At 40.6% G+C, this 14,684-nt stretch overlaps 1 protein-coding gene across 3 annotated transcripts in view; it reads left to right on the top strand.

Annotated features, from left to right (window-relative positions):
- Positions 1–14,684, top strand: part of GRM1 (glutamate metabotropic receptor 1) — a 258,781-nt gene that overhangs the window by 207,303 nt on the left and 36,794 nt on the right. For all 3 annotated transcript variants that reach the window (XM_087817195.1, XM_016223919.2, XM_016223920.2), the window contains exons 4-6: positions 380–626; positions 4,889–5,057; positions 13,878–14,004. In XM_087817195.1, coding sequence (XP_087673321.1) covers positions 380–626; positions 4,889–5,057; positions 13,878–14,004 — 543 coding nt within the window. The remainder of the gene's footprint in view (positions 1–379; positions 627–4,888; positions 5,058–13,877; positions 14,005–14,684) is intronic.

Below are 14,684 nucleotides of genomic sequence, written 5' to 3' on the forward strand. Positions count from 1 at the left end.
TACGGAATGTGGATTTTTACAGAGGCTATCAAAAATGTTTTTCCAGGACTGTGGTGTAGGGAGAATTTTAATATAAGTCTCCACGAACCAAGAGGTAATAAAAGCTATTCCCATTGCTTCTTAAGGATTTCCTTGCAGTATTTGAAAGGTTGTTTTTTACAAAAATTTCACCTCTATAGAGTCTGTTTTATATGAAACCATCATTGAAGTTAGAAAATAAAATTGAATAAACTGTTTGCAGATGGAGCTAGTCACAAAGCTTGAGCAGGTGAGCTTGGCTCTCCCTTCCTCTGAGAGCCTTGAAGAGCGCTGGAGAGTTACACCTGCAGGCCCAGACTCCATCATGCAACCTTGGCGCCCGTCTGTTCTTATGTTACAGGCAATGAAAGCTTAGAAGAAAACTACGTCCAGGACAGCAAGATGGGCTTTGTCATCAACGCCATCTACGCCATGGCACACGGACTGCAGAACATGCACCACGCCCTCTGCCCCGGCCACGTGGGCCTCTGCGATGCCATGAAGCCCATCGACGGCAGCAAGCTCCTGGACTTCCTCATCAAGTCCACGTTCATCGGCGTGTCTGGCGAGGAGGTGTGGTTTGATGAGAAAGGGGATGCTCCTGGAAGGTAAAACTGTCTTTTCCGTGTGTATCTGAATAACCTGTGAGCCTCTGAGCCAGACAGGTGGCAACTCTGGCTCCCTTTGGTTCCATGGTTTCTGGGTGTCATGAACTAGAAAGCTAAAGAGATGGGGCTAATATTAGGTGGGAATTACACTTTAAAACATTGCAAAACTTACTGTAAACACGCACAATCCTGCATCTTGCCAGTACTACACCCCTACCCAGCCATCAGTCTGGAACACCTGGGGACCTGCCTGCAAGCCTAAGAAATGAAAGAGATTACACCTGACCAGAAAGACCCTCACTGCCGCTGCCAGCTCCAGGCCAGAGCAGCTTTCTGATCAATCGGTGCTAAGGCCACACTGGTGGTAAACGATTTTAATATTACACCTGCTTAAAGAGCCTAATACGTAAAGAAAATGAAGCCCTACACATGTACCCCCTTTTCTCAGGCTGACTCATGTCCTTCTTAGAAAAATAAAGAATCTTCTTTCTGCTGTTGAGTCTCTATGGCTTCCAAAGAATTAATCAAGAAGCAAAGGAAAGTTAAACCTACCCGATACATATATTTTCCCCCAAGTCATTTTATATTTAGTGTGTTCTGCAGCACTTGTTTTATTGCACCAGTTAGCTCCTATTTCATTGGTACCTAGAGAACGATGTCAGTATAAAGAACAGTTATGCTTGTTCACATGAATTTTCCTAGACAAAGAGTAATCAGAATAGTGAAATAGGATTAAAACTTGCAACAAGAAAAGGAAAGGCCCTCAGCTTGGCTGCCGCACAGTATGCCCACAATTTTATTTATTTTTTCCTCGTAAGGCCTGTTATGGTTCAGTAGATGGTTCTGCAGACAGAGAGGTTTTAGGAAAGCATATGCTGCATTAAAATGGAACATCAAGTCATTTAACCCTCGCTGCTGTAAGCATACCATTATCCTTTTTTTACAGCTGATAAAACTGAGTGTCAGAGAAACGAGAAAAGGTAACTTACCTAGAATCGCGCCGAGGGGAGCTGGTGGAGGCAGTGCAGCCTGAACCTGAGGCTTGTCATCTTTTTGCCACATTGCTCTGCCTTTTAGCTAAGCCTAAAATTAGGCAAGGCTGCTGGCGATATTCTCAATGTCATTTCAAAGGAAACTGTGAGAGACGATTTGGGAGAGACTACTGTAAGATACCCTGAGTAATTCTTCACAGCTTTGCATGTAAGCTTAAAGCTCTACATTTAGAGAGTGCCTTGCGGGGCCTAAGTGGATTCTCCCTGTTAAAATCCAACAGCTCCAGGAAAGATAATTTATATAAGTAATCGTCAGCAATTAAACAATGACTGTATTAGCTTCCTTCCAAGTTTCCATTAGGGGGGAGCAGGTTTATCTAAACCTGTGAGTGAGATGGGTGGAAGGATGGAGGGCCTGGGCACCGTAGGGAGCAATACCAGGAGGAACCAGTGGGTCTGAGATTCAGAACACCACTCTCCCCTTTAAACCCCATGGTTATAGTGCTGGTTCCACTGGAAACTGGGCTCTGTAAAGGATTGGATTTGGAATGGAAACCTCTTTTCATGATGCGATAACATACACCATGTGCCCGGCACAGAGCCAGATGCATTTTAGACACTCCATAAATACGAGTTTCCTTTTCCTCTCTCTACTTCTAAGTTATCCAAAATATTGGCACACAAGTTTAGCTTGTTTCTTCTCCATCTTTAATTACATATTTAAATCATGAGCTTTCCCCCTGGGTCTCTTCTCAAGGATTCTTTCCTCATGCTTGTAACTGGTCACCTTCATCTGCGATCGATTCTGTTTCAACCACCTCCCGCTGCTCCTGTCTCCTGTCATAACGCCATCCAAGCTTCTGGGTCCTCCTGTCATTATTTTAGTTAATCACCTTGTAACACAAAATGGATGCATTGAGAGGATGTTGTAAAGTTGTGATTTACAGCATGAGGATATTCCAAATAAATGCCAGCGTGCCTGGAAGGGACTGGGGTCAGGAGGAAAGAGCAGTGCTCATTAGCACACACAGCAAAGGGGAGGCCTCTTTTTAGTAGGAGGCCCTTGGTATCCTTCAGTATTCCCCCCCCCCCCCGCTTTGGGTCTTTAAAAAAAAAGTGTTTTCATGCCAAAATATTGTGAGCTTTTCAGTTTCTGCATGCTAATGAAGTGTGAACTGATTTCTCCTCTTCGAAGAGCTAATGAGGAAGTTGAAATAAAAGTCCTAGGAAACTAATTTATAGGAAAAAGGTATTCTAAAGCTAGCATTGCATTTAAGCCTTCATGGGAAAGTACATGAGGAGATTTAACACTGTAATATGGAGTAAAACATAAAAATTAAAGGAAACGAAAAAGGAAACTATTCCTAGCAAACATTCACAGCAGGTGCTATAACCATGAGTTTAAAATGGAAAAATATTGGAGGTGTAGATTAGTACCATCAATCAGCAGAGTGAGTGTGAGCCATCAGCCAGCAGTTAATACCCGCATGGATATCACTTAGCTGCTCTGAAGAACATTCTGATGTGTCTCAGCGTAAGAAACCTCTGGTAGCAAAAGTCAGAACAGCCAAGAGATGAAACTCTAGGTAAGTTTTGTTCACCTAGAAAAGTAGGGGGGAAATGCTTCCTCCACTCTCTGAGTCTCTCCTTTCCCATTAGGGGACTGCTGTTTATAGAAATTGCCAGAATCTGGGTGTGGAAAAGCCACTAGCTACCCTGTGGATGACAAAAATGCATTTGCACATTAAGAGCAGGCAGAAAAGCCAATAAAGGAAATTAGTTGTCCAGATAAAGAACTAAGCCAGATACAACCAGTAGGTTTCAGCTACCAGCTAAGGTTGATTAGTTACTAGTAGCTTCCTGGAGTGCTGGGCTGAGGAGGATTCTGAGTCTGCATCCTGTTTAGAACAAAATCCAGGATGGATTAGGTAGGAGCATTTGGGGAGGAGAAAGAGAGCTGAAGAAGAGAAACATGTTGGTTAATTGCCATCTATTTGGGTCAAGGGCAAAGAGCGAGAGACAGTGCCTCTTGCATCCTAGCAAAGAGGGTGAAAGCCCATCGCAGATACTGCAGAAAACAACCCCACTTTGCAATCAGTAAGGGAGAGCCAGGCCTTTGTTTCCAGAAACTGCCACATGAGTTATAATTTACCTGGAGTCAATAGCAACATGCGGAGAAGACTGAAGGATGCCAGAAAATTTTCAGTGCTGAGAAGTAAATGGTTGTGCCAACACAGAGATGTTCTCTGGTTTTCTTGTGGTGGAAATAACCAGAGTATTGCAGGCCATTCACAGAAATACACGTATGAATGATTTATTGATATTGCCCTACCTATATGCCTTTGCCCCAATTGAGAAATAGTTTTTTTACATTCCTTATGGTAATAAATCCCCACAAGAAGCCCATGATCCTTCAGTAGCTTAGTAACATTCCTAAGTAGTTTAACCTACTGTTAAAATGTTAGAAAAATGTTCCACTTTACACATTTTGATGCCAAGTCCTGTCTTGTTTCCATTGCCCTGGGGGATGCTCTCCACTGCCCACAGTGGAAAATGATGAGGTCTGGCCCCCAGAACACACTCAGGCCGCAGTCACGATGTCTAAATGCAGATTGTGCTGTTGTGTAGCATTTGAAATTACTGAAATCACTGACGTCGATTATTTAGATTCAGAACTGTTTGTCCTAACCAGGGAAGAGACCGGTTTAAATGTCAATGCTCAAGATGTTAAATCCCCAACATCCTTGCTAATTAAAGATGCATTTCTCAGATTCCTTGCTCTAGCAACACCTAAAATAGGCTCCAAACTGGATAAAATTCACCTCTTTCAATCCAGTGAAATGAAAATGGCAGCTGAATGTAAAAAAAGAAAACTGGAACAGAACTAATCCAGTCAAGGAGTTAATGTTCTCAGGACCTGTTACTTGTTCCAACAGTAACTTAGTGAATATTGACTTGGCAGAGATGACCAACCCCGCACACGCAGGCACACAGAATTATTATTTTCAAAATAAGCATAGAGAGACCCTAAGAGTGCTATGTTCTTTAGCAAGTATGGATGATACACAGAAACGGAGAGTGGGATACACGTCTTGGAAAAGCAGAGGAAAGGTTTCGAATAAACTAAACTATCAACAGCAGCTGGTGTTAGGACACAGGATGATATCAGCTTTTACCACCCTTCTCTCGACTGGTATAGATTTGCCAAATTTCTTTGCTTTCTACATTATGTCCACATTCCCCAAGACACACATGTTGCTTTCTTTGCAGGTATGATATCATGAATCTGCAGTACACTGAAGCCAACCGCTATGACTACGTGCACGTGGGAACCTGGCACGAGGGGGTCCTGAACATCGATGACTACAAGATCCAGATGAACAAGAGCGGGATGGTCCGGTCCGTGTGCAGCGAGCCTTGCCTGAAGGGCCAAATTAAGGTAAGCCAGCCACCGGCGAGTTCTCAGGCGGGGTTCATGTATTATTCAAATAAAAATACACAGCCATGTGTCTTGGACAAGGCTGTCCAGGGAAGATGGGCCAGGCTTACTGTTATGGTCCAGGCTTGTGGTTAGCTAAAGTGGAAAAGACAAAGGGAGATTAGGAAATGGAATGGGAAAACCATTTAAATATTTGTCACGATCTTTCATTGAACCAGGACAATGACGCAGGGTTTTAAATACAATATAGAAAGTAGGGGGAAATGCATAATCGATTTAAAAATTGAAATGATGTAAACGTGGAAACCAAGCCAGTGATACTGCTTTGTCATAGTTCCAGCTATTGTTAAAGAAAGCAGAAGCTGGGCAATGCTAAATAAGCATGTAACTAAAATAAAGAGAACGGGGGAGCAGAGAAGCCCTGTTTATTGTTTCTCCACCAAGTTCTTTGATTTTCCTGAAATTGGTATTTTCTAGCCCAGAGAGAGCCCACACTTTCTAATTATTCTCAGATGCTTTTTCCCCCCAGCTTGTGAGTAACCGTGATATTACTGTATACCTAAAACTAGAGTAAATAAACATCAAATATTGAGCATTTAGCTGGATGTGCTAGAGAATTCTCAGCGAAGAAAACACAGAGACAGCACTCTCTGTACCCCACGCTATTTAAAACCCAACCGGATGGTGCACCAGGAAGCGGAGTGTAGGGGAGTGATTGTGAGCTGGAAAGGGTATAGATTAAATGACCGAGCAGGTCTTCCCCTCTCTAATTTTCTGTGATTCATCTCTGGCAGCAGACAGGCTGTCAGGTAAATGTCACCCAGCACAGCTGGAGCTGGAGTAGGTGCTGTGTGTGGCTCCGGCCCTCTTACCATGAGCCATGGCCATGCTGCTGTGCCCTTTGTGGGAGCTGTGGAACCACCCACGCGGGGGTGAAGTACACTTAGGCGTCTTAGGGCAAGAGTCTAGTCTTGTACAGAAGTGTTGGTGTGGAAACAGGAAAAGCCTCATCTCTCCTGTTCAAAGAAGGTGGAGACTGGCCATGCGCAGCATCTTTTGGCAGCTGAGAAAAGCTGTCCTGATGGACTCAACGTTTCAGTGACAGCAGCCACTTCGAAGATGAAACAAACTCTGAGCCAATCCACCCAAACTTTCAGTATCTTGCGCCTTCTCTGCAGATGTGATGATAAAAGTACTTAATAATTCTCATGACAGCTCCCCAATCAGACTTAGCTCCGTTCCAGTGCTGTGACAGGGTGCTAGAGGCCACCTGCCACACCCACCTTAATCCTTAACCTGGATCATGGAAAGATTTGGGCGAGGGGTCCCATAAGGCTCACGTGGTGTGGGGTATTCAAGAGGCTTAAACACACCCATAATTTCCACTCAGTGCCCCAGTGTTTCAGTTGTGTGAGCACAGCTCCAGCCAAGCCGCTGTGTATGAACTGAGTGTCTTACTGCTTCTCCCCAAGAATCTGATTCTTGTCCTGATGAAATTCTTTCACATGAGACTGTCAGGTGGTATGTAGGAGCACACCTTCTGAAATCCAGAGGCCCCCAAACTTCCCTTTCCCTGTTGCCAGAGATGCCAGACAACTGGATTCTGTGTTCATCATCTTTTCCGGATGGTGGGGAAAACGGGACATCTGAGACCTAGAGTCATATGATGAAGGCGACACGGAAGCCCAGAGCTCATGGGCGTCTGGGACCCAAAGAGTGTCACATGTTTGGCGCAGGTCCTCTGTCCTGTGTGGGTGATAGCATTGAGTCTATAGTGAAGACAACTGCTGTGAATCAGTTTATGGAACTACAAAGTTGAGTATTTCAGAGTATAAGGGGGGAAAAAAAATCCCTGGCAAGAGCAAACAGATTATTCCCAAGATTCACGGCCCTCCAGCTCCCTTTCACAGTTCCCTCCTGTTCCTCTGGTTGCTGGCAGGCCGTGAATGGGGGCTCACAGACTGTATGTGCATTCCCGAAAAAAGGCCTCCCCCCCCAAGTTCAGAGGGAAGGCCAGCAGTGTATATCTGTGCTGAGACACAAAGTATTCCTGGCATTACGTTTGCATTACGCCCATGCAGTGTTATCCAAGGTGGTTTCACAAATCACTGCTGAGCTGTTACAGAGCATTTGCTCTAAATGCAAATCTTTTGGGGGCCAATTCAAGAAGTACTGTGTACCCTGCAGGAGGAAAGTAGCACCTGGATTGTGGGGGGGAGATGTGTGCTTCTTTCCCTTAAGCACCATGGGAGGTACAGAAACAAACAAAATCTGAATCTCATTTTCCACATAATAGCACTTATCTTCTTACACCATCAATTTGCCACCTACTAAGCCCAGGATGCTCAGAGTCAGGTTCGTGGTAGCCACTGCAAAGATGGGAGACAGGCATTTTACACGGTAATTGTAGGACTTGGACTTGTGTTAACTGTGAAACATAACCTTGGGAAAGGAGTATTCATTTTAAATCTCCAATACCATTTAAAATGCTGAAATAATCACTTGACTTCTTTTATGACAGCTCATAGAACTTTCTTATGGTAATTGCCTCTGAAGCAGTTAAAATTCCAGTTTTCTTGTGTTACTGATTTTTAGAAACTAAATAAAATATCTTATAGAAGCAGAAGTTGATTTTAGCTATACCCCAAATGCAGGTAAATGAAATCAAACTTTGCATTGTTGAGTGTTATATTAGTAAGTGTCCAGTCAGGAAAAAAGAGCCCATGCCAGGTGGCTCGATGGAAGGAATTTAATATAAGAACTGACTATAAAAGTAAGAGGGGGCATGGAGGCAACTCAGAGATGAGCAACAGCAAGGCTCATTCTTGCCTCCGGGCCAGAGGGACACAGGGAGACACCTCAGCTACTCCCCGAGAAGCCCTCTGAAGTGAGGAGGGAGAGGACACCTTGGCTTCTCCCTCCTTCTCTTCCGTGTCCCATTAGGGCCTTGCATTTGCCAACCCTGCGCAGAAGGCAATTGGCAGGTACTTAGCTCAGGTTCCCTTGGACACTTAAAGCCAACACTTAAGGGCTGGCGCATTATTGGGAGGTAGAATCCCAGAGGAGCAGGAGTGAGGGGAAAAGGGAAGCGAGGCGTGGAAGGATGGGAAGACACCACAGCCAAAAATGCACATAATTAACTTCACCCCATGGAGGGTGACTCTGTGTCATTCTGTACAGAACTCCTGACACACAGTTGCTTCAGTATGTGTCTACACTCGTGATCATTTTGTATTCCCGTACCATTTTATTACATTTTTCTTATAATAAATGACAATGTAAGATTTCCCTAAATTGATATTTTTATTTAGTTCTTACAAGACTCTCTTCAGTTACCTCTTATTTTTTATTCTCTTTGAATTATTTATTTCCATTTCTTCTCTTTATGTCATATTCTATATTATTTCCCTCTTTTCTTTTGTATTCATTACTGAGTAATTAATATGTTCACAGAACTAAGCGAGCACCATGAATGCAAAGGAAGCTTAAACACAGCCCCTTCTTCTGAGGAGCCCATGGAGTGGGCAGAGCAAGACATACGGCCGTCAGAGCTGACCGCTGTCCAAGCGCTCAGGGGGCGGTGGGGACCCGGAGGCAGGGCCACCCTCTCCTGCGGCCTGAATTAGGGGGGCCCAGTGTCTTTATCCTGCTCAGTCTCCCAGGTTTTTCCCTTCTGAAGGAGAGTTTTCCTGTTTCCTTTGACTTACAGTTACTGTTCCTTCATTATATCCTCTTGATGCTGTTTTCTTTCCTCCTTTTTCTAACTAACACCTAAATTTAAAAAATCCATTACAAATCACTTCAGAAACTTAGTGATAAAGTGAACACTTGATCGCCAACTGCACAAATACTCGGGACGCCTGCGGTGCCCATGTCACGGAGCCAGAGCGCTGGTGGCAGCCGCAGGTCCCCCAGACTCAGCGGGACGCGGGCAGAGCCCCGGAGCCCCGGCCCCAGGGAGCCTTGGTCCTTCGCAGGCAGTTTTCGTGAAGCATCAAGACTTTTGTCACAACTTGGAGCTGCCATCAGAAGTGTTTTCCTGTGGCAAAAAAACTAAAAACGCTTTATTCAGTTATTGAGTATATACTACATGAAAGAAGTATCAGTGAGTACAACTGATATAAAAATAATGAACAATATTCCTGATTCGGGGAGATTAAAACATAAACTAGACACAATAACTTAAGAATTTTTTAAAAACTATACCTGCATGAAACATATCTATCGTATAGATGTGAAACAGAGGACAAAAACTAACCTGTGGTAACAGAATGCCAACTGTATTTTAATTATTAGAGAATTCTATGTGAGACAGTGTTTCAAAGGGTTTACCGGTTTAGAAATACTTACTGGAACTTTTGATGTGTCTGCTCTTGGAAGTAACGGCATAGACGAAGGAAAGATGACATTTGAAATGGAAGGTAATATTCCTTCTTTTATTAAAATATACTTGTTTACTATATGGCTCTATGTTAGAGCCAGTGGTTCAAACACACGCACTTACACATATACACACTCACACACACACGTAGACACACAGACACACAAACACTCTTTTCTCCCTCTCTCTCTCTTTACGTCCTTAAAGTATAGTCTCCATACAGCAGCCAGAATAACCCTTATGAAAAGCAAGTCAGATGAAGAACAAAGCTGATAATGTACGTGCTCTACTTGAAATCTCCCTCCGAAACAATAAAGCAGTCAGAGTGGTGTGGACATTAAGGAGGACATACGGGGGGATGGCACAGAGAACGGCCTCCCTCACTGGGGGAACTTATGTAAGAAATTAATAACAGAAGAGCTAGATGCAGAAACAGGGACCAAGGCAAAGTGAATGTCTGACTGAAGAGCTTATATTTCAAAAGTATTGGAAGAGGGAGGCACGAAAATTCCTTAACTGGCATAACTATATTTTTTAAAAAGATTCAATTTGACACTTTCATTGCTGCCTACTGTGTGTTCTTGGTTCAGTTCTGTGCCTTGAGGGCTTCTCTTTTCTTGAGGAGCCCACAGGCCACTCGGATGATCTTGGCCTATGTTATGTTACTCTATATATGTTACTCTAGAGTAGGAGATGAGGGCCAGAATTTAGGGGTAAAGTTATAAAACCTCAGTCTAGAGCATGGCTGAAAGGTAGAAAATAGAGAATTCCATATTATGGACATTATTTGACAAAGTTACACATACTTGGTAGCTGAATAAAGGAGTAATAAAAACTTCATCTAAGAAGTTCCATTTTTCATCACTTATTAAAGGTGTAAGCTACTCATTTATTTACTTATTTACTCAGTTATTCAATCCCTAATTTTAAATGCTTTCCTTGTGCCAGCTACTCACAGACTCTACCTTTACCAGTCATCCTGTGTAAATAAGTTTGTTCAGCATTATCATCTTTTGGATTTGTCTAATTAATAGTACTAATTTTATAGTGAGAGGAAAAGGTAGCACTGATGGAAGAGATATGCAGTATTTTGTGATGGCTCTTACTGTATTTTTTATACTGATTAAGATAAAAAGGCAATATTCATTTATTCACTTTTCTCATATCACTTAGAAAAATTTATCATTTGCAATGTTAATTTCCCATACTTATTCTGAGTGTAGGTATGACTTTTTCAAAAAGACTTCATGTAATTTTACTTTCTAAAGTTATTTAAAAGTAAAAGAAGAAAAAGAAAACCTTTTACATTTTCTAAAAATATGCTGTCATTTGATATATTTTATGTAACTCTAAAATATTTGTATAAATTTCTACCTGATCTGAGAAAAGATAATTTTATTTTCACAAAAGCTAGAGTTTGTGTGACTTTAAGGGATGGCAATATTTGCATTTTAATTTTTGACTTTGATAATGTTTAATGTGCTGGGCAGAGACTTCTGCTTCTAGCCATGATGGAGCCACAGGGTCCGTGCAGACTTTGCCCTGTGCTGTAAACAAAGAGAAAACTTGACACAATATATGAAATAATTGTGTTCAGACATTGAAGAACAGCACATGACCTTGAGTGCAGGGAAGTGAATGGAAACAAACAAGGTGAACCCTAAAATCACTCAGGCTTTGTGCCTGGAGGCAATTTTCTGGTTGCTGTCCAGTGAGAGAGAACACAGAGCTTGGCCATATTGTCAATTTAAGAAGACAGAAATCAGGGTTTAGGAGGCCAAGGCAGCGGGAATTTGAAGTACAGCGTAAGGCGCAAGCAGCATCCATGCAGAAAAAGAGTCCCAGGAGTTGGCGTGCGAGCTCCCTTGAGTATTGGACTGAATGCGGGTTTGAGCATGAGTAGGAGAGAATTCAAATAATCCAGGGAAAGGATAATTACTAAGGAGGCTGGATCGCTAGAGCTCACACAGAGCCAGGAATTGTCCCAGTCTTTACAAGCCAGAGTGGCGATACCTTGCTGAATGCACAAGAAATTAAATAGACACCCCAGAGGGGTCACATCTTAAAAATGAGACTGAATTATTCATAAAGTAGAGGCTATTTTGCACTTGCCCTAAAGATTAAAAACAAGACTCAACCTGAGCCACAAGTAACTTAGCTGCCTGCCCGGAAAAGGGCAATACTTCTTTAAGAGTAAAACTCCAGTACTCTACGCCTTAGGTACACAAAGTTCAGCATCTGGTAAAAAAATTTTACACATATGTCCAAGTGGTAAAAGATGAGACATTACCAGAAGGAAAATCAAGCGATAGAAATAGTCCCAGAAATTACATTGATGATGGAATTAGCAAAGATATTAAAATACCTACTTTAAGCACATACTAAAGGATTTAAAACAAAATGTGAATATCATGAGAAGGCAAATAAAAATATAAAAAATTACAAAATGAAACCTATACAATGAAGATTAAAATATATAAGAAATAGTATTTCAATAAATGGGATTAACATGTTAGACATTATAGAAGTAAAAATCAGTAAATTTAGAAACATAGCAATAGAAAGTAGGCAACTCTGGCACACAAAGGGAAAACAAAGTTAAAGAAATGAACAGAGTCTCAGTGACTTGCAGAACACAACCAAGATGTATATATTACAAGCGCAATTAGAGACCCAGGAGACAGGTTAGAAAAAAATTTTTAAAGAAATAATGACTTGAAAAATATTCAAATGTAATGAAAATGTAAATTCAAATTCCTGAAGCTCAACAAATCCCAAAGAAGTTGAACACAAAGAAGACATAGTTAAATTGATAAAAACCAGTGATAAAAAAGAAAAATCTAATATCAGCCACAGCAGGCTTCTCATCAGAAACCATATACAAGGCAAGAAAGGAATGATATCTTAAAAGTGTTAAAAGAAAGAAAAAATCTTTCACCCTAGAATTCTATTTCCAAGGACAATAGAATGGCAGAAAGAAAGAAAAAAAAAACTGTCAACTTAAATTTCCTACCAAGTGAAAATATTTCTTTTCAAAAATTAAGCCAAAATAAAGACTTTTCAAATGAATAAAGGGTGAAAGAAGCCATAATTCTCACATCAACACCGCAATAAATGTTAAAGAATGTTCTTCAGGGTGAAGAAAGTTATAGCAGGTAGAAATTTGGGTCTGTACAAAGGAGTTAAAAGCACCAGAAATTATAAGTGTGTGGGTAAATATAGAATATAATAATTTTTTTCTTCTTTCAAAAGTGTATTTCAAAGATGACTGTTTAAAGCAAAAATAATTTCATAGGAGCTTATAAAATATGTGTAAGTAAAATGTACTAAAACAATACCCAGTGGGGGGAATGGAAGAATATTGATGTAGGGCTCTTACATTGTACATGAAGTTGTATAATACTATTTGAATGTAGACTGTGATAAGTTAATGATGCATATTTTCAATCCTACAACAACTACAAAAACAGCACAGAGGTTTAGCAAATATGCCAATTTTAGGGATAAAATGAAATGCTAAAAAATTGTCAATCCAAAAGAAGGCAGAATAAAAGGAAAAAAGAAACAAAGGACAGATGGGACAAACAGAAAAAAAGATGGCTTGATTCATATCCAACTAAACTGATGATTATAATAAATGTAAATGTACAAAACACATCAATAAAAAGGCAGAAATTGTCAGACTGGAGATAAAAGCAGGTTCTAATTATGTGCTGTCTACAAGAAACTCACTTTAAATGCAGTGTGGTTTGATGTTTATTTTTGCATTGTGTAAGTGAAAAAGTGCTTACCAAACAATTTGAAAAACAGAGAAAGTTGAAACTGCTCAGATAATAAGGAAATCTTCAGTAATTTTGGACTAGTAATTTTTCTTCCAACAATTTATGTGATGTTTTTGAATTTCCTAGAGCAAGTAACAAAGCCGAGAACAGGGCTATACTTTCTAAGCCATCATTCTGTTTTTATGTACATAAAATTGCTCAGACTCTCATAATTACAACAAAAATTCCAAAATTCCTCAGTTTTTATGAATTAATGAGGTTTTATTATGTAGAAACTTTTGTGTTTAAACATGACTTGCTCTTTCAGAGAAGAAAACTACATTTTCACTTTCTGAGAATAATTAATACTTATTAATATAAATAAGAATAAAATTCAACTGTTTCATTTTTGACTCTGTAAGAGATAATGTAGGCAGCTTTCTTCATGAAAGAAATTATTGTTGAAAAACCTCCAACTCCAGCATGAAATGAATGGAAACTCACATATGAACTCTACTGTAATCAGGTATATTTCAATCCATGTACTTAATTGTCTTCAGCATATAGAATTTTTTTGAAAAGTTATTTTTTTTATTGCAGTATGAAAACAAGTCGTCTGATAGAGAAGACTTTCTGGAGAAGCCATCCTTAGGCACATGAAATATCTCTATGTTACAGGTCATACGCAAAGGAGAAGTGAGTTGCTGCTGGATTTGCACAGCCTGTAAAGAGAATGAATACGTGCAAGATGAGTTCACCTGCAAAGCTTGCGACTTGGGGTGGTGGCCCAACGCAGATCTCACAGGTAGGAGCAGCCACACTTGCAAACCTTGTCTCTGACAGTGTGCCCATGGTTTAAAATGTGAGCAATTAGCTCATGTCCTTTTGGATGCTCATTTAGAGTGTGGATTCTCTAACACTCATGTCAAAGAGGACACTCAAACCTTTTATACATTTTCCATGATCTACATTCAAAGGAAAGTTTAGTTAAATCTAAATAAAACTGTAGTGACAGGGTATTCTGGTATACCAGTTGTCTTGTTTCTTTTTTAAAATTGTATTTGAAGATATTTCTAATCACTTGAATTTATATTTGTACATCTTTCCTGAACATCAGCACTATTGTAGGTCCTAAAAGTATAAGGAAAAGTGAAACACAGTCCCAGCTATGTTTTACTTAGAGTCTATTAGGGAAGAAACATGTAAAAATATAAAATATAATAGCTGTGAATAGTATAATAGAAATATTTATAAAGTGTTATAAAAGTTTGTTAGGGAGACAAGGAGATGAAAGGAGTTGCAGACCTACAGTAGAACGTGGGAAGCATGAAAACATATAAAACATTTGGGGGGAAAACATGAACCAAATGTATGGGGTTGGTTGCTAGACGCAAGGGCGTAGCAGAGAAGTGGTCCAGAAATGGGACTTAGTGAGCACACGGACAGTGGGTGGTAAAGAGCCTCCCCGTGGTCTTCTCCTGAGTG

Source organism: Miniopterus natalensis, chromosome 5 (assembly GCF_054644295.1).
Source record: "Miniopterus natalensis isolate mMinNat1 chromosome 5, mMinNat1.hap1, whole genome shotgun sequence".
Classification (NCBI taxonomy): Eukaryota; Metazoa; Chordata; class Mammalia; order Chiroptera; family Miniopteridae; genus Miniopterus; species Miniopterus natalensis.